Source organism: Ixodes scapularis, unplaced genomic scaffold (genome assembly GCF_016920785.2).
Source record: "Ixodes scapularis isolate PalLabHiFi unplaced genomic scaffold, ASM1692078v2 PGA_scaffold5__190_contigs__length_132052651, whole genome shotgun sequence".
NCBI classification, from domain to species: Eukaryota; Metazoa; Arthropoda; class Arachnida; order Ixodida; family Ixodidae; genus Ixodes; species Ixodes scapularis.
The window spans coordinates 45,134,156-45,154,386 of record NW_024609880.1 but is presented as its reverse complement, the minus strand read 5'-3'; the positions used below and the strand labels follow the sequence as shown (position 1 = coordinate 45,154,386).

Genomic DNA, 20,231 nt, shown 5'->3' with positions numbered 1-20,231 from the left:
ATACACGCCAAGAAAATCACACGCAAAAAAATCACGAACATAAATAAAAAGATGCAAAAGGACTTACAAAGACCTACAAAATAATGTTCCACATTATTTCGAAACGAGTGAAAAAAATCTTCTTGGAGTCTCGAACCCTTTCAAATCATTATCGTAGGAACCTTTATTATTCGATTCACCGACGACTGCCACGGAAACAATGCAGCGGCCTGTTTAGGGATGCATACGTAAAAAGAAAGCATGGTGTTGCGCTCGCTTCAACAGCCACGAGTCTAACCGACCAAAGCGCTCGTCGGAGTATAAACATGCCGCACGACGTTATCGTCTCTGTCTAAACGGAGGAACCGCAGAAATTGATTACGCAAATTGGACAGCCTTCCGTTCTCCTTTTTCCCAGTCTTGCTGGCGTTGTTGCTATCTTAATTTGCGTAGTTCTTATAGGGCCAGCCTCAGTAATTTTGTGTCTGTGGAGTGTAACGTCGATGACGTTACAGTGTCAGGAGACACCGCGACGTCACGTGGCACTGTGCATGACGCGACGCGACGTGGTGACGTCACATGGCACTCTGACGGCTTTTTATATAAATATACAAATATATAAAAGCGACAAAAAACGACAGGGGACAAATACGAGTGGAAACAACACAAGGCGCACTCGCAACTGAAGTTTATTCAAGAAAAACACATAACATGGGTCGTTGTGGAACGCTTATTCGTCACAACAATCGACGAAACCCCTTGGTAAAATCAAACTTCTTCTCTGAGACGGCAAGGGAGGGTTCGCTGACGCACTCATTTCCTTTTGCCCTAATCACAAACGCCGTGTATACTTCTCGGAATACTTTTCGCGTTCCAGGAACGCCGTTGTGTGCAACACTGCAGCTGTAATATCATTACAGTAATGTCATTACAGCTATCTGCGGGCTGGTATTATTTCGAAAGGAACGTAATAACCGCAAAGCTGGTTGGTTGCGCAGATATTTGTTGTTTCTTTATATTCCATCGCAAAAAGAAAGCACAAAGAAAGAAAGAAAGATTGCGAGGGAGAAAATTACGTTTGGTTTTTAAGCATGCGGTATTATTTTTAATATTTTTTAAGCAACTCTTTTGATGAGTACCCGCTTAATCTTCGAAGCAACCTCCAATGCTGCATTTGGCAATACCTTTCCATAGATTTCCTCTGTAAATATCGTAACAGCACTCAATAACCAGCCACACTGGCGAGGTATGGAAGCTTTTAAAACTCTTAAACATGTACTTCGCGGCAGAACGTTAAGAAGGGGCCAATCGCTGAAATCTGCGGAACTCATCACGCGAACGAGGAGACGCAAAGGATACTCATCGGAAGAACGCTTACTGTGCAGGGATATGGGCTATATGGTTGACAATGTCGTAATTGAGGCAAAACACTTTTTTTTAGGTCCTTTATTTCTACTTGCTGGGCCTCTTCGTTGCAGTCGTAGTACGATGCTTCCAACGCGTCTCTCCTGCTGCGTCTCACAAAGAAGCGCGACACTTCGGCTTTTATAGCGTAATAGACCGATCTCACCAAGCGTTCCACGCATGCGTGACGCCGCCATGACTGTAGTTCGTAGGAGGCAGACACTAGTTCACGAGACAGCTCGTGCCGCCTCGTGCTCTGCTCGCGCAGACCTCCAGCAGGGATATCACGCGTGCAGAAGGACTACAGCTCCCACGATGCATATCGGCAGCGGTGGCGTAGATCGGTCTATTTGTTGCCGCTTGGATACCAATTTGGTTGTATGGGTGGGACACCAGTCGCAGACTCGTTGCAGGCCCTCGAAGAGCCCCAAGGGGCGGTTGGGCAGTTGGCATTTTTGTTTCTGTTGTTGTTGTTTTTCACTAAAGAAGGTTCGTCCATTACGTTCATTTCCCGATAAGGGATAACAGAACCCAGTTGGCAAGCCTCTCAAACTACAAACGAGCTGAGCAGTCAACCAGAAATGAAAGTGCAGAGGACGGCACCGCGGCTGCGGGGAAGGCGAAGCCAATATGGCTGACGAGGAGGGTCCTCTGCTGCAGCCTGTCCTGTCGAGACAGTGGCCCCCGGCCGCAGCTGCGGTGCACGTGTCACGTGCCCTCAAGCAAAAGGCACGGTCCGGCGGCAAACGTGAACACGGATGGAGGCTTCTTCGGCAAACTGCGAGCGCGTCTTCCTCGCCCTCTTTATGGTCGCCGCCGACACAGGCAGGGCCATGGCCGTTCAGCTGACAGTGCGCTGGATGCTACCTTCTCGTAGGACCAGTCATGCGCCTATCTTTCGTCTCGTGCTAACGTTCCCGCCCGTACCCACTCTCGTAGAGCGGGGTCGGGTGATGAACGGGAGGCGGCCTATTGGCCCGGCCAACTGCCTACTCACTGTCAGCTTAGCGGTAAACGGAGTCGAGACGCCTTCGCGAGGGTCTCTCGACACCCTCGACGGCACCCGGATTCGTGGTGTCCTCATTTACTTTTTTTCCTTTCTTTTTTTTTTACTTTATCTAAGTTTGCTTTTTGGTTATTTTGAGCCACCGAAGAAAGGGCCTCTCCCTTATTATGTTCGTATATATAGATTCCCGAAATATTGCAGTCAAAACTTGAGTTCACTTGCTTTAGTTTGGCGTAGGCATTGGAAAGAGCTGCTACGATGACATCATTGATTGTTCGCGTCATTGTAAGCTTATATTTTGGTGACGATCGAGCTGTTTGAATTACCCACAAACCTGAGGCCATGTAAAAAATTAAAAGAGGAGATATACGGACGATTAAAAGTAAAATAAAGCTGGGGCACATTGTGTGCTCTACGAAACTAAACTGATACACCGATACAGTAAACACAAAACCAGCATCGGCGTTTTTTTGTTTTTTTTTTTTTTTTTGCCTTTGAGACATGCAAGTAAGGAAATAATAAAAAATGTTACCACCTAAATCTTAAATTGTCAAAAGCATTTTCTCTACAGGCTGTAGGTTACCTCTATAGCTACAAGCTTGGCGCAGTATGGCCAGAGTAGCTTTGCGCCATAAAGCCCGTAATCAACAACTTTCTATAGGTACGTCTCGCTCTGGGGTAGGTATCCTTACTACGATTTCTGATGAGTTGGTTTTCTTCAACGATGCGGTACCCTCCACCCTCGAATTGGTTACCATATGCGTTCGCTCGTATTTCAACCTCACTCAGCTTTTTAAGTGCACGACCCCTACGTGTCAGTCAAGCGCCAGTGTTCTTGACTTGGGTATCACCGCACATCCAGATCGTGTTCACTCCCTTTCACTCTTACTAGGTTTGAGCGACCCTTCCGTTGGACATTTCAACCTGTCCAGCACCTCTCCTCGAAAAGTAAAACAATTAAGTATTTGTGTGTGTTCTTTTTTTTTTTAATTACAGCAGTGCAAATTGACTACGCATTAATACAGCGATTTATTTATTTCTACACGAGTTTTTTTTTTTCTTCTTCAAGTTTTCAAGTTTTCGGAGCAGTCATTAAATGAGGATTGCATAATGTTTAAACCTATAGGACATCCAACCCAATATATACCCTTTAGAAAAATTAGAAATGTGCAAACACTTTGCTTTACTCCCTCATTATAATGATTATTAAATTTAAAAAAAAAATTTTCCACGCAGCCAAGTTCTCAATAATTCCAGAAAAATGGGTTACGGATCATCTTGTCGAACAGAAGCGCACACGCACACTGTCCCTTGCTATAACAAATTAGTTCTTTCAACAAACACTTCCGTCATTGCTGCAGAATAACTCGTGCAAATTTTGAAGTGTAATCAATAGAAGCAAGAAAATGTTCATTCAGTTAACTAATAAAAAACTAGCCATATCTAGAGAAAATTGTGTTTTCTTATGCTCCGTATTTAATAATCCACATCCGGTGTTTCCTGATTTTCTTCCGCTGGATCCTATAATATTTGACTAATATATGTAAATTTATTCACAATACTAAACGTTCTTTATCACCGGGTGAAGATGGTATCAACCCTAAGTTCCTGAAAAAACACTCAAATTTATTTCTCTATAACATTGTCGAAGATTTTCTCAGTCTAGAATCCTGTGTGGTCCCGCACACTGGAAAGTGGGGGAAGTGGTTCCCCTGCGCAAGTCAGGTATTACTCACTGCTCAAACAACTACCGACCCATTTCATTGCCCAGCATACCATGCAAATTCTTCGATCATGTTATCTGCTCTCACATTCAATCGTTTCTCGAGTCCAATTCTTCTTTTAATATTTATCAACGCGGAATAGAAAATTTTTTAAAAATCCTGCAAAGCTCAGCTCATATATGCTTCACTAACATCTATTTTCCTCTATTGATCGCTTATTTACTGTTTATTGAAGTTTTATTGTCGTCTCTAAAGCTTTCGATACGATCTGTCATAAATTACTGCTTTTTAAACTTAGTAAGCCTATCCTGCATTCCTATGTTTTCAAATAGATTGAATGCCTTTTGTCAAATTGTTTGTAATTTGTGACTGCTATCGAACATGATTCTAACCAACACCCTGTAACCTGGGATCCCGCAAGGATCGGTGTTTCGACCTTTGCTATTCCTTATTTACAATGATGACCTACCCCAACAACATTTCTTCTTCCGTAAAATTGTTCGTTGACGGCTGCATCATTTATCACTAAATTCTGAATCCTACTGATCAGTTTACCCTTGAGTCTGATATAGATAACATTTTTTTACGCTTTGACTCACTTGGCTGATGAAACTTAATACTACTAGATGCAAGTCAATGAGAATTTAACGCCAAATATTGGACGTCTCACCCTTTGATTACATTCTTAAAACTGCCTACTTCTCTCTCGCTTTCCCTTACCCTCTCTCTGTCTCTCTTTATTTTTTTTTTCTTTCTCTTTCTCCTTGAAGTTTCATTTCATAAATATTGAGCTGTTTACATATTGAATAATCTTTCTTGGCAACTTCCATTGACTACATAACAAGTAACGCGAATTAATCACTTGCTTATCTACGGCACAACTTTTGTCTAGCCACCCCGACTAACCCGAGCCATCTACTTTGTAAAATGCTAGCAAGGTATGAGCTAGAGTATGCTAGCAACGTCGATTCGGAACCCTCAAATCACCTTCCTCATTCTTAACGTAGAAGCCATCAAAATCGCTTTGTGCGTTTTACTTTCTCCAGCTATTTCCGATTTGCCAGCCTAGTTCGATGAAATGTAATCTGAATTTACTATCCTTTCTTTTATTTTTTAATGCTGTCATATTCAGGATGAAAATAAGAGTGGAGGTTGCACAATTCTCAAGGAAGCACGCCGCAAAATGCGTGCACACATCAATAGAATCATTCCAAGATATTTCAATAGAAAAAAAAAAAGAAACTGCAGTTGACAGCGTCAGGTACAGGTGGTCGAAATGCCTGACACAAGAGCAGCAAATTCTTTCCAACCTTCAGCCGACAACGCTTGCTGGAAGCTTGTTCCCTTCCCGCCCCATTCGCAAAAAGAAGTTATGTTAAAATAAGTAATACTTAGAAAACTGTTTCTCTCTCACGTGTCTGTTATGCTTGTAACGGGGTATGTACGATACTTTTTCGTGTATATGCTGTTGCTCGTTTACGAGTACAGGTTATTAATTATGCTGTAAAAGAAATTTAATCGCTTCTGCTTCCTCCCTATGAGGATGTGAGGTTTTATGCATTATAAAGAGGTGATGCTGAGTCAAGCCTTCTATAACGAGAATAAGCAAACCATAAGGCACGACGTTGCACTTGCTCCAAATTAGAAGCGATACTTAGCATGCAAATATCCGCCGTATAATGTATCGCCTTTGTCTATTTTAAGAAGATTTACCATTCTAACCCGATCCTTGGCGCCTCTCTCTTTCTGCCACCATCGTACACTTTATCCCGCAGCGGTCACCACTTTAAGGTTGGCGTGCCCTGTAGCCGCATCGATTTCCACTACGGTTACTTCATTCTAAAGACTTCGACCGACTGGAAAATTAAAACCAACTCTCCGCCTACATTGCTTCGATCGCCGACGCCGACTTGTTCAAAGCTTCCATTGCTAATATTTTAGTTTTGTTTTCCTTCCAATAAGCTTATATTTGTTGCTGTTACTTTAACCAACTTCTCTCTGTAATGATTCGGCTTGAGAGGGAATAAATAAATAAATTGGTACCACGGATGAGCACATTTTACCGTTCTAGTAATTAGTGGTTTTGATGACAGCTTTTCAAGTGTGATAGAAAAGGAAATCTGGTGATGGCTGGAAGAACATACCGTTTTAGTGCTCTCGAGTACATGCATCTGGTTCAGTACTTTTACGTACGTGTCTCATCCACTATGCAGCGAGAGTGCTGCTCCGTCAGATGGTAAGCTCTCGTTCTCTGAATTCAATTTCGAGAAGCGTTAGAGGTGTGAATCGAAAGAGCCGGTGCTCCAATTGCCACTACCGCCAGAGCACCCGACACGCGAAGCGACAATCTTGGGCATTTATCACTTGCGCGGAGCGTCTAATTTAAAAACTATAAGGGTGCACATGTTTTCATCTCAACTCAGGCACGGGTCTTAATTTTGACAAAAATGAATGTTTTAAGAACTTAATAGATTTTTTTTTTTTTTTTTTTTTTTTTTTTTAAGTCACTGGCCGAGGCGAAAACTGACGTTTCCACCTGTCGGGGATTGCACGTTTGAGCGTTCACTATTTTGCCCCTTCTCACATAACTGCACTAGAACTCTTCTCTGACACTTTCAAAATATATTTAATTACGCTTGACACATTTTTAAAATTCTTGTATCTTAGAAAATTAAAAAAAAAGTCAAACAGACTCTCTTTGATGATTTTTAGCAATGCTTGACACGTTGCTCCGTGTGACTTACACAAGACATGTTAATGACCTTGGTATCAGCAGAAAGCTCGAACATAGATCTCTTTTTTAATTTAAATTCAATATGGGAACAAAATAAAGTTCGTTATAAACAAAGTCGTGACGGGTCTTTTCAAAAACTCCATTTTATATTTGATTTATCTTTATTAGAAGCAACGTATGATAGTGATCTATAATATAATATAAATATATTAGATAGTATTTTATCTACATAACCGTAAATAAAGCTTCAATGTTCTCAAATGTGCGTTGCAAAACGGCAAGCTTCGTTGCGGGGTAAAATAACTTTCACGCCGCATCACGTACATTTTCAGTTATTTTTAAGCTTACATGTTAAGTATCAATGTTAGGTCATTATCATATACATGCCACAATGTTGACCAGAATATCACCCATGCGAGGACGCAGTCCCAACGAACAACTGACAAGGTTCAAGCTTTAATTGCGGTCATGCTAACAAAATTTTATATTTTATAATTCTTTTCTTAATAAACCCACTCCATGCTAGTAATAAAAAATGAAGCCAAAAAATGTTGTTTCTTAAATTGGTATTAAATGAATTTAATTTAAATTATTATACCCTTAAAGCGCCCGTATAGCGCTTTACATAAAGGGAGGCAAGTACAATACATCCAATATAAAACAGGGGTTACGGTTGCTATGCGTTTAAGTGGTAAGAGAACCTCTAAAACCAGAAGATTCTCGGATGATTATAATATTATCAGGAAGGAAGTTCCATTTGGTTCTGGCTAACTGTAATGGTGAGAATTTAAAAAGGTTTGTTCGTGGAGTGACTAAATGAAGTTTTTGAGAATTTTCCGTTCACGAGAAAATATGTGGTTCAGTCCGGGAATAGAATTCTCTCTTCGATGGGCAGTGGTAATACAAAGTATGTAATGATGTTAGTCTTGGGATATTCCTCCCGTCTGCAAGAGGTTGTATTCCAAGTTTTTCCTTTAGTGAGGTGATGCTCCGGCGCGCGCAGTTTTTAAGAATGAAGCGTGGGGCTCTGTTTAGCACTGATTCCAGTTTTTGTGTCAAATAAAACTGATGTGGATTCCAGATTATAAAAGCGTATTCGAGTCCAGATCGTATGCGCTACAAGCTTTGTTTCCCAATTGCCCATGTGGAGATTCGTCTTTTGAAACCGAGGCTTTGATTTGCTTTTGCATTTATGTGATTGATGCGGGCTTCCCAAGAGATGTTCGATGTGAAATGAACCCCAACATATTTATATGTATGCACACGTTCAAGAACCCAAGCTGGACTTCGCTGAGTAGAAAAATTTAGATATTTTACAGCGGAGCTGTTAAGGGATAGTTTCCCCAGTATAGTGTTCGTAAGCAAACAAATCTCAACACAAAACTCTGGACAGCTACCGCCATCGCTTATAGATGGCGGCAACATTTCCAGCCTGTCCACTCTGGCTTGCCGACTTGCGGCCGGCCATTACTTCATTCCCAACATAGTACAGCTTCGCTGGTCTACCTTCTTTACCAGGGTGGAAAGGCTGAAGGTTTTTGTTATTGAAATATTTATCTTCATTTGCCACTTTAGACATCATGCTTAAATTGTAATTAAGGCTTTTATAAGTTCAAATCAATCACGAATGCTAGATATTTTTCTATACATCACACAATTGTCGGCGTACAAACGGATGGTGGACTGGATAGTAATGGGCAAGTCGTTTACGTCTAAAAGAAAAAGTAGTGGGCCAAGCACGGTTCCCTGTGTTACTCCTGATTTTACTTTCCTATGACATGACGAATCACGTTGATACCAGACACTTCGCAAGCGGCCGACGAGAAAGTTCGACATCCACTGCATGACAGAGGGTTTGATATGACAATCGCGTAATTTAAGAGGTCGTTGATGTGGTACCTTGTCAAATGCTTTTTGAAACTCGATAAAAATTGCATGGGTTTCTGTTTTAGAGTGAAATTTCTGATGGAGGTTTGTGACAAATTCAAAGAGCTGGGTTTCACAAGAACGATACCGCCGGAAACCGTGCTAATATTTGAGAAAATTACATGCTCCATCAGCTTATTAGGTAAACTTTTCAAAGAGATTGGTCTATAATTCGTCAACTCATTCCTTTGACCGTTTTCAAAAACTGGGGTGACTTTGGCTCCTTTCTCATTGGCAGGTATTCTACCAGTACGTAAGGATCGTTGGAAAAGTAAACATAGAAGAGTGGAAGCTTCATTTTTGCAGAGCTTAAACAGTTTCATTGAAATACTATCAGGGCCTGGAGCTGAATTTATTGAAAGATTTTCTATTAGTTTCTGAATACCAGTGGAGTGCATAGTAATTGGAACCATTTGAGTTAGTATACTATCTTCAGGTAAAAGAACCGGGAAGGGAAAGTTCTTATTAGAAAACATTTCACTAAAGTAATTGCAAAATCGTTCACACACGTCAACAGCATCCAGCTCCTCTCCCGAAGAATCAGTAAAGTGAAACGTATTGGAAGTGTGCTTGGGGTTAACTGTACTCTAAATATTTTCGGGTTAGCTTTTATAAGGCCGCGTAGGTTTTCGTTAAAGAACTTGTCTCTCACTTTCTTTATTTTGCACAGATTTGGTGGATTTCATCGTGATTTACAAATGCAGTCATAGAACGCGATATCTTCGTCTGTCGAAATTGTCTCCGCTTCTTATTAAGGAGTTTTTAATATTGTTTGAAGTCTATAATTTTTTAGCTGAGGACGAATATTTATTTTTTGATGAAGTGATCGCATAACTATAGCATCTTATATTTCAATAGTTTTCAATTTTCTTACACTGTTCTAGAGTCAAAGTCTACCCTGTATATCCTTGAAAACCTTTCCAGGCTTTCACACATGTCCTGTACATTCGCCTTAGATAATTGTAGATCCATTTGATCAGTGGACTGTTTTTTGGATAGGGATAGCTAATTCAACGTTTACAGATACATCATCCCTATTTGCTAGATATTTTTGAAACATTTGCTCATTCAAATGTATATATGCGATATTAATTCGCACATATAGTGTTGAATTTGGGTGAAATAAAGAGAACTAAGTTTGAACTTGCTGCTGATATAAATTTTATTCAAATATCTTATGTAGGTCGGTCACACGTAAGATACTTGCCAGACTTTGCCGAAAATCGCCAAAGGATTCCAGCTGCACTTAGAGGAAAGAATGAAGTTGGGTGAAAAAAATGACACACACTGCTGGACCATTCACCCATTAACTGAAAATCTTATTTTTTGTCGGCACGCATTAATTAATATATCTTTTTGAGTCTCTTTTTCTCCCCTCCTTTGCTTTTCTCTCTACATTCAGATGGAAACCTTCAGAAGTATGTCAAACCAACCCGCTCAGCCCCAGGCAATCACCAAAGGAACAGAGTTTGACACTAAATACCATTATTTTCAAATATAATAGTTTTCTTAATTCAGTAAGTATAAGGAAATCTATTTCGGAAGTGTTAGAAGAACCCTAGTGCTGTAGTTTGAGAAGTCAAAAATAGCGAGCGCCGAGCGGTCAAACATATGATTCCCTACAGGTGGCAGAAAACACGTTTTAATCTCAATTAAGGCACGGTCTATTATTTTGGCAAAAGAACAAAAGTGGTAGGGGTAGTTTTGAGATGAATGAAAGCTCAAATAACAAGCTTTGTTTTTTTTTTGGGGGGGGTACTGAATATTGAAGCGGCCGAGAGGAAAACTGACATGTCACCCACTTGTCGTGAATCCCATGTTTGTCCACTCGCTAGTTTGTTACTCCTCAAAAAACTGCACCAAAACTCGTCCGTTAGACTATCGAAATATAATTTAATATGCTTAATAAATTTAAAATTTTTTTTTTATTTTTGACAAATTCTTTTGTGTGACCTATTTAATATATCTTATTGACCTTGATATCACCAAAAAACTATATCCTAGTTGCTGTCATTAATAGAAATTCACTCTTACACCTTCTAAATAAAAACGTTATATAAATTTGATTGAGTGAATAGTTCCGAACTATAGTAAATCTGAGCAAAAAGTTGCTAGAGAAAAATTAAAAGCTATATCCCGTAATATTTTTGTGGAGGATTTTGAATCTCCTCAGTTCAGGAAGGTCTTGGATCCCACACTTGTTGCATTTTAGTGAAAACCGGATTTAAACGATTGAGTCTGAATGAAATTGCAGTGAAGATTGTTTTTATACTTCAAAAAGTAATTGCATATTGGAATCCAAGTCGTGAAAGTAAATCGTAATTTATCTCGTAGCTAGGTACGTAAGGCGAGCGCGCGGTGGACGTTTTGACACAACCAGAGAAAGCGTCGGTGACAGGATTTTTTCATTTATATTAAATGAATACAATAAAGACGTATTCACCACGGCAAACAATTCATGTTGCAATGATTGCACATGTCATCCATTCTCGGGTTTCTATGTCTCTTTGCCAGTTACCATGTTGCATTTTGAGTTCGGTATGATAAAGTGAATCAAGAGGATGCAAGTTTCCTTCCCGAGACCGCCGCGCTCACCGAAACGCAAACATCCTGTCTATTTACCCGTGAGTGAATCACAAAAGTAAACAATAACAACCGTTCACATAGCTTATGTATTTGTGGCATATAGACACCGGATGTTATCTAATGATTGCTTTCGTGGTAACGATTCGCACGAAGATCCGTTCCACCATAAGACGCAGAGGCATCGACATCAATATTCAAATTTCTGCTTTGACAGTGCGGCAATAACAATTATAAAGCAGCGAGACATCTCCGAGTCGAATTTGGAAAAAAATAACCATACGTGTTTTCGTGTTGTTTTAATGCGAACTGCTCACTTTTGTCTAACTTTTCATATGATATGCCTGGATAGCAATACGGCCGATGAATTAATTCAATAATCAACTGGAGTAAAGAAATTACTAAGGTAATAGATTTTTATCAGTGTTTAGCCCAACTTTTTTTTTTGTATTCGCAATCACGGTTACTGTAACTGAAGGTTTTAACAAATAAACAAAAAGGTCCACGGGGACCGATTTTGAATTGGTGAGTTTTAGGCTCACAGCTTTTAGGCAAACGAGTGAAAGCGAGAGAGTGCATCAAAATAAAAACGGTTCACATTCAATCGCACAATTTAATGAAAACTGGAGCCGGCGGATGACCCAACTCGATAAGTATGGATTTGCCTCAGCCGTTGAGTTTTCGAGAATATACACAGCGTAACAGTATTAGCGCGAGTTTTATCAATTTTAAACGGGGTCTATCCGTTCTTTTTTTAATCAAAAGTCTGTACCGTAAAATCCACTTATAACAACAGCACATATAACGATGTACTGCTTATAGCGATGAATTTCTAGACTTTCTAGACCAGAAACGATCAGTCTCTAGTCCTGATACAACAATAATCGGTTATAACGATTGCAGTTTCGGGGTTTCTCATTATCGTTGAAAGTGGGTTGCACTGTATTGACAACTTTTAGTGTGGTGTAAAGGGCTCATTGAGAGTGCTGACATAAGATGTAAAATTGGATTCCCGCCAGTACCCCCTCCATATAAGACGCGGAAAAGCACCGAAGCTCTCTTCGCGTTAACAGTATCGCGCAATGTATAATATTCGTCTGCAAGGTATTTCGAGCCCCGGTAGACGGGGAAGCAATTATTGCGGAAACAAAAGCAAAGCATAAAAAATAGGAGTTGGCGCTCTCCGAATTATGTAACTGTAACGGTGAGACCGCCATCGGTAAAAGTATAGGCTCGGGTTGTCAACGTCGCCGACGCCTTCCCTGTGAAGCTGCTTTCGCTGTCTGAGCTGCTAGCGACAATGTTTTATTTGTCGTCGTGGAAGCAACAGCATCTACTCTAACGTGCCTTTGCCCCGACGTCCCCGCTGCTACAAGAAGTCATGAGTCTGCGGAGGCGTTGGACGTCTGCTCATTATATATATGCATATATAACACCCCCACGGCATCCTATATTGGGACGCGGGGGGAAAGGGGAGGGAGGGGGGGGGGGGGGCAGACAAATTACATTGTTTGGATCAGCATCACTCCAAAACGAGCTACAATTTGTTTGTAAATAGTGCACTTCTACCAAAGTTCGCCCATGAGAATCCGCCACGGGTATGCCCGATATCGCGCTGTCTAGAAAAAAGCCCGCATGTGAGAAATCAGATTTGTGTTAGATGAAACGTGTCGCACATTCCTTGTTGCCTGGGACATGTTCAAGCCACGCGTCACATTATTATATGATATCAGGCTTTAGTGTGCAATATATCTCAGACTAACGATATGTGTAACCCTACGAGAGATATTATCGCCGTTATCAAATAACACCCTCTTATCTTCAGCGCTAGTTACGTAAATGTTCTTGAGCGTAAAATAAAACAAAAAAGACAAAATCTTCTAACGGAATACGGCTGAAACAACCTTTACTCATTCGGCTAATAGTAAAACCACCGCATTTAAAAATAATATAAAAGGGCAGCCTCGCGGTGGCTGCGAGACGAAGGCCCGGCCCATACGGATCCCCGGTGGGCGGGCTCGAATGCTGGCCGAGGCGCCCGCAATCTCGGAGGCTTATTACGGAGGGGGCAACGTAAAACCGAGATTTCGGATGCACTTGATTGCCTTCCCTCAAATCGGCCTAGTAATATGAACTGACTCGTCCACAGACAATCAATATGTGGTTACGACCCGGTTGTAATCACATATTGCGTCCTGGAACGAAAGTGGCGACAATGACGAGGTTTCGCCACAATACGTTTGACCTGCGGATGGCACGTACAATTAAAGTTTTGGGAAGATATTTAAGCGCAAATCTTATTAGTTTGAGATTTGTTTACGCTCCGATGATAGCCCGATAGCTCCGAAAACCATCGACTCCTCACGTTCGCAGCTCTCGCGCCTGTCGATAACAAATGGTAAATGGCTGTATATTATTTGACAAGATTTCTGGCCTCGAAAAGGCAATCGCTCGTGTGTCATACGTGTCTTATTTTTTTTTTCTATTTTTTGCGTGTCTGTGTGCGCGCGCGCTTTATTTTAAAATGAATTACTACCGACAGGCTCAGTTTTCATCACTTCTAAGGAAGCTGGAGCTGGTTAGTCCCGACAAGAAAGCACATATTTTTGCTGCTCTGAGTTTTATCCCCGTCGTACGTCTATGTATATACCTACTCTCGGTCCACGTCACTTTACCACCAGCGTGCCCCTCTGACATAAGCCTTAATAGGACAAAACAAAAATGATTGAATATTCTTAGACCACGAAAATCTATATTGACAAAAGAACCCCACAGAATACAGCTTACTCGGCTGCTCAACAAAGCTAGAGACAATACTCACCAGCTGAACCCGCGATCCCTGTGCTGGGAAACGGCGAAGCCAAACATAGATCCCTCCGGCCCCGTGTGCACTAGAGCAGTCGGAAGGTCCACGTTGAATGCCAACGCCGGCGGCGTTTGCACGAGCACCACGAGCACAAGCACGAGGACCATCGTCGCTGCGGAGGAGCACGAGCGCGCCGTCGTGGGACGCGTCAGCGGCGACAAGTCTGAAGAACGTCCCATCTCCGGAGGAAGCGGCGACGGCGGACTCACGCGATCTTCGAAGGGGGAGGCAGCGAGGACTGCTCCGTGCCGAGGAGCCCGACTCTGACCGAGATCTTGGGCCCGGCACACAGAGGATGGGACCCGCCAGGGGGAAGAGGAGAGGGAGCGACTCCGGGAGGAGGGGAGATCTTTTTTGGCCCCAGCAGAGCAGCATCTGTGTCGGCACGCTTCTTCACCCGCCCGAGGGGGGCGTGTGCACGTGTGTGTGTGCGGGAAACATTCGTCATTCCGGCAGCCGGCTGGATGCTGAGAGGAGCTTTGGCCTGCTGCATTTCAAGTTCTCCACTCGAAAAAAAGATACCTCTATTGTGTTTTTATACGGCCTGGAATGCGGTGAATCGTTCAGATTGCTTGCACGTGACGTCATCTCACCATCCGGGTGAGTATTCCTGCTTGTTCTTGCCGAGCGAAGCGAACGCATTGGTGCGCAATGTGTGCTGCAGAAGGTACGCGCTCAGCAGAAAAGCCACCAAGATAACAGCTGATGTTACGTCAGAGCAACCATATATGCATGGCGTGCATACATGGCGCACATTTCGCAGCACACATTTCGCGCTCCCTAATTTGTTTCTCTCAGTATGAACAATTGGGATTAGCAGCCGACAGGAATAAGTGATGACGTAACCTACAAGCTAACTATATATGGTTTACACTGGCGTCACACCAGTTGCCATTCTGGTGGTCTTGTTGCTGAGCGCGTAGCTGATGCAGCATACATTTCGCTTCACCGAATTCATTTTCCTCCACAAGTTCAAGTAGGATCGACCACCGGCAATGTTTAATGACGTGACATACAAACCATGTATACACGGTTTGCACCGACGTATCGACAGTGCCATTGTGGTGGTCTTACCGTTGAGCGCGTAAGTTTGGCCGTATGCATTACAGACAACCTGATTTGATTTTTTTTTCTCTGCAAGGACAGGCGGGAATGACTACTAGCATAGATATAGTCCATAAACTCTGCTGTTCATTTGCGATATCATAGTGACATTTGGTTCGTACCTGCATCTTTGAAGTGTTTGTGCCCTTGATAGTTCGCGTGTACCAAATATGTTTTCATGTTTTTTTCTGCGCTCCCCCAGTGTCAGCAAACATTTCTGCGCTGTATACCAGGAGCCCTGGCAGCAACCAGGAGCTTGCAAGGGTAGGCGAGCGTTTCACTCTCCTCTCCCTTTCCTCTCCCCTTTTCTTTTACATGTACACCCCCTGCTGCTTTTTCGAATTACTTTATTTGTAAGTACGGCTCAAGCAGACTAAAAAAAAAAAAAGAACCCAGTTATGAAGACAAGAGCATAATAGTGTTTGCCCGTACTTCCCGAAGCGGCCAGAAAATTGGCTGCTGCGGCGTTTTGTTCAATCTTTCGCAAAAGCGGGAAAAATGAGCTTTGTTCTGAACGCGAATAGACCGCAGAGTAATATGTTCGGGTAATGTAGTGCGCAAAGAATATTCCACAAAATAGCGCGAATTAATCGCTCCCTTGCCTCTTCACTCGCGAAGTGTTGAAGACATATAAGCGAGTTTCTATCTTGCTGCTGTTGGGACAACTTTGAAGCCTTTCTAAAGCAAACCCTGAAAAAAAAAAGAAAAAAAAAAAAGGTTCGGTACAAAATATTTTGCTTCAAACTTAAGCGCTAGCAAAAACTTGAGCAAGCTGTGTCGTCTGTGTTTGTCTATCGACGCACATATATCGATCTCTCTCCCCCGTTCGTCATTTCACCAACTTAATCAACCTTCGGAGCTACATAAAGAGCCTTTCTGAGACAAAAATATCATCTTCTTCATCAAAGTTTCCGAGTTGAGCTATCAGTACCATAACCTGCTGTAAACGATGGCTCTTGAGTATACGTATACATGCTCATCTTCCGCGCGGATTGGAATATTGACCAAAGAAATATATAATTTTCACTATCTTTCTTTTTTCTTTTCTTTCTTTCAGTGGTATGAAGACAGGTGTTGTCTGAAGGAACAAAATGTGGTGAGCCAGGGGAAGCTCCTCCCACCTCTTTCCGCTTGGAGTTGGAGAGGAGGCGACCTCCTCCCCAGCGCTCGCTCTACTAAAGTGGGAAGAGATGGGAAAAGCTTCCCCTGGCTCTTAACCTGCCACCGATTATAGGTACCCCAATATTACCGAGTGTCCGTGCCCAGTGTTGCCACCCCCCAAGGCCGAGCATCCTCCAGATTAAAGATAAATATCCGCTTTACAATCATAATTGCTTCTCATTCCTCCTAAATTTTCGCAAATAAAGGAAGCCCCAAGCTACGATCTAACAAGCTACGATCTAACAAAAACTTCGACTGCGTCAATGTGTGCCGTATTGCAAGCCGCGATATTAAAGTGGTCCAGGGCACTTATTACATGTAATTGGCATTGGGTCATTTCCCAGCCAGCACAGGCACGTAGGAAAAAATTCGAAAGTGTGTCGATGACCTCAGTATGTGTCGTCCCCGAGTGGCTTCCACTACCAGTCAGTCAAAATATTTGCAATTGCTGAGGGTATTCATTTACTTGACACGTTATGTAGCTTTGGAGCGATCATTTGTATTAGATAGACACGCAGAATAAGCAGAACAAACATATCGTCTGCAGTTCGTCTCGTTGCTCTTGAAGCCGTCATGCCAACAAAGCAATGTTTTGTGCGGATGGGTGACGAAAAATAATTTTTTATATATATTTTTGGCGCGCGCGTGCGTGTGGGAGTGTGTGCGTGTTTATGGGTTTGTGTGCGTTGTGTAAGTACGTGAATTAAGACTGGTTCGCACGTTTGCGAATGACTGTGACCGAGTGCGTTAGGATCTCTTGTGAACGCTTACGACGAGAGACCACACTGGCGCCATTTATTGGATAGCCTTGGAACACTTTCAGTTCAATATTTTTCGCATCATCATTTCTGCGTGGGCTTGAAATACTTTTAAAGCGCAGCTTTTAGGCGCCCATTTCCGCGTATAAAGGCGTCGCCGTCGGCGTAACCGCCCCGCTAAATTTAGCGGAACGGCTTCGAAGCCTTCTGCTTTGTCTCCAGAATGTCTCTACTTCGCCTAAGGCTCCATTCATTTGACATTTGCCTCCGAAAAAATGTTTCCCATCCCAGGGTCGAAGCAGCGCTTGGATTTCGGTGCTCCAACTGGACGTTCAGCTACCGCATAATGAAATTATAAAGAAAAGGAGTATCACAGGAGCTAAGGGTCGCTGAAGCCGTCCTTCCTAGCTACATGGGGAAGATATTTGGACCAGTATTTCGTTCACATCCGTCATTCCGGTTTATCCGGGAAGCTGCTTCCAAACAGCTTGAATCATCGTGTAAGATTGTCGTTGCAGGTGTGAACGCTTCTAGTCGCAACAACAAAGCGACAACGTTCAACCATCCAGTTTTACTTTGCGAAGAGCCCCTTTCCTCAGATACTGTGGAACTATTCTCGAAAGGCCCCAGGTTTGCTCCGGACATTCCGACCACAAAGGTGGACCAATTAACTTCTGTCCATCAAGTGGCTTCCTCCATCTCAGACAACCAGCGGAAAGACTTTCTCGGTTCAGCCATTTGGACAGTTTGTTTCCACCCACCTCCTCGACCGGGTAAGCTTCCTATCCGTGCTGCTGTTGAAGAACTTCGTCAGAAACACTGGAGTTACTCTAAGCAGACAAAACGGGGCTTTTTGTTGATCGGAAGAGGGTAAATTTGTAAGTAAGGTGGAAGCAGCCCTCGCGAAGAATTTTAATGCTCAAAAAAAGCGGCCTTCCGGTTCGTTTTGTTCAAGGGCCAAAGATCTGTGCTGCAGGGTAAACCTCCCAAAGCTGAAGGAAGCAATAGGTCGTCCTGCAAATCAGTACATACCAGTTTTCTTTTCTGCAAAGACTCACGAAGAAGGAATTCCGTTTAGAAGTATTATCTCCGGAAGGGGCTGTTGGCAAAAAACAGTTGGCCTCTATCTGCAAAAGCACCTTTCCGATGTTTGCCTTTAGCAACCCTTCAAGGTTTCTAACTACATGGAATTGATTTTACGCATCATACCTCTACACTCCTCTTCCACGCCAATTGTCGTGTTTTCGCTTGACATGGAAGACATGGACTATAGCTTAGACCCATAATTACTCCTAGACTACGTTTCTGATGTTATTTACGAGCAGGGGATTTCTCAATTCCAGAACTCATCCGGTGTGTCAGCGACAGGTTTCGTACTCTTAAAAGCCATTTACCTTCAATCCATTGTGGTAGAATATGAAGGGAAGATCTTCAGACAAAAGAAAGGCGTCTGCATAGGGTCCTGTTTAGCCCCGATTCTCAGTGAAGTTTGCCTGTCGTTTGTGGACAAGGCGATTAAACAGCGACTGGAAGCCACACCTGATAGGTGCAAAGTCTTTAGATTTGTGGACGATCCAGAAATGCTCGGATTTCCTCAAGAGAATTGTAGAAACTTCCCTTCCTTTTCGTCAGGGCTTATTTTCAGAAAGGAAGGTCCTTCGCCCGAGCGTTTACAATACTTAGAAATTCGTCTCCACCTTCTTCCGTCAGGGCGTTGCAGGGAATTACAACAGATAACAAATAAGCCGGTGTTACCCTTCACAAGTGCCCATTCTAAAACGGTTAAACTTGGCATTGTCAAGTCTCTTTTCTCCTCCTCTTTTACAAAATCATGCCCTCACCTTTCTGAAAGAAACTTCCATTTACAAAATCAGAGTCTTGTCAAGACCTGTTATTCATCGGATATTCTGAAAGCCACCCTGCAGAGATTCCATCTTGGTCGTCACCGGCAGAACACTACAACTAGAAGCAATAAACGGGATCGGTTTGCCGTTATTCTATACGCTCATAATTCAGCGCATTGACTAAAAGCAATGGCTTTCAGAAACAACATCACTGCGGTGTTTTCCTGCCGGTTGCGCCTCAAGCAGCTTTGCCAGAAAGTGAACATGAGCGAGAAGCCTCAAGGATGCACAGTCAAGCATGCCAACTAATTCCTCCCATGCGAAGAACTGAAGGTTTATTCTGTTCCTTCGGGGTGTGGAAAACAATACATAGGACAAACGGGCAGGAGCATCAACAACCAACTCCGCGAGCACCACCTGGAACTTTCAAAAGCTTCGGCAGACTCTTTTCACCCCATTGTCGTTCACTCCCGCATGTACAGTGGTTCTGTTCCGAGTTTCAAGCGAACGATGATTTTGGGAGGGCACAGTAACAGGTTTGGTAGAGAAATTATAGAATTTTTCAGCATGAATTCAGTTAATAACAATATCTCGGCGCCTTGAATCATTTTAACTAAGGATGAAATAGAATTCTGTACTCCGGAATCGGCATAATTGCATTTCAACTTCCATCGGACAATGCAATTTTTTTTTCCACACTTTTTCTGTCCCCTTTATCCTATATTTACTATATCACTTTATTTTTACTTTTCTCTTCTTTTTTTTTCTTTCTTCTGGGCAGGGGTGGGTTCAAAAATACTCCGCTAGAAAATTAACTTTCTTTGTGTGATTGCGAGTTGAAAGAAGAAGTGTCTATCTTTCCCTTTGTTTTAAGTGTGTTACTCATTCTGCCGTCTTTGTCGAACGACGAACTTCGCAGCCTGGCCTGACTGCACGAGAGCGATCGTCCGCGAAGTGTTTTGTGCCTTCTTTGTGTGCACACCACCATTATGGCATACAACGGTTTCCTTTTCGAAAACATTGTCGCACAAGCTCCGGGCAGTACTATCCAAGGTACGGACGCGCGGGCGTTGCATCGTGCTAAGCTTTGTTTGCACAAAAACGCGCCAAAAGAGCAAGTTTAAACCCTCTGAAGCCGCGCG

At 42.6% G+C, this 20,231-nt stretch overlaps 1 protein-coding gene across 1 annotated transcript in view; it reads right to left on the bottom strand.

Moving 5' to 3' along the window:
- LOC8038317 (integrin alpha-PS2) overlaps positions 1-14,513 on the bottom strand; it is a 127,657-nt gene extending 113,144 nt beyond the window's left edge. Inside the window, exon 1 of the mRNA XM_040223430.3 lies at positions 14,178-14,513. Coding sequence (XP_040079364.1) covers positions 14,178-14,401 — 224 coding nt within the window. The 5' untranslated portion in view covers positions 14,402-14,513. The remainder of the gene's footprint in view (positions 1-14,177) is intronic.
- Positions 14,514-20,231: the final 5,718 nt, after the last annotated feature.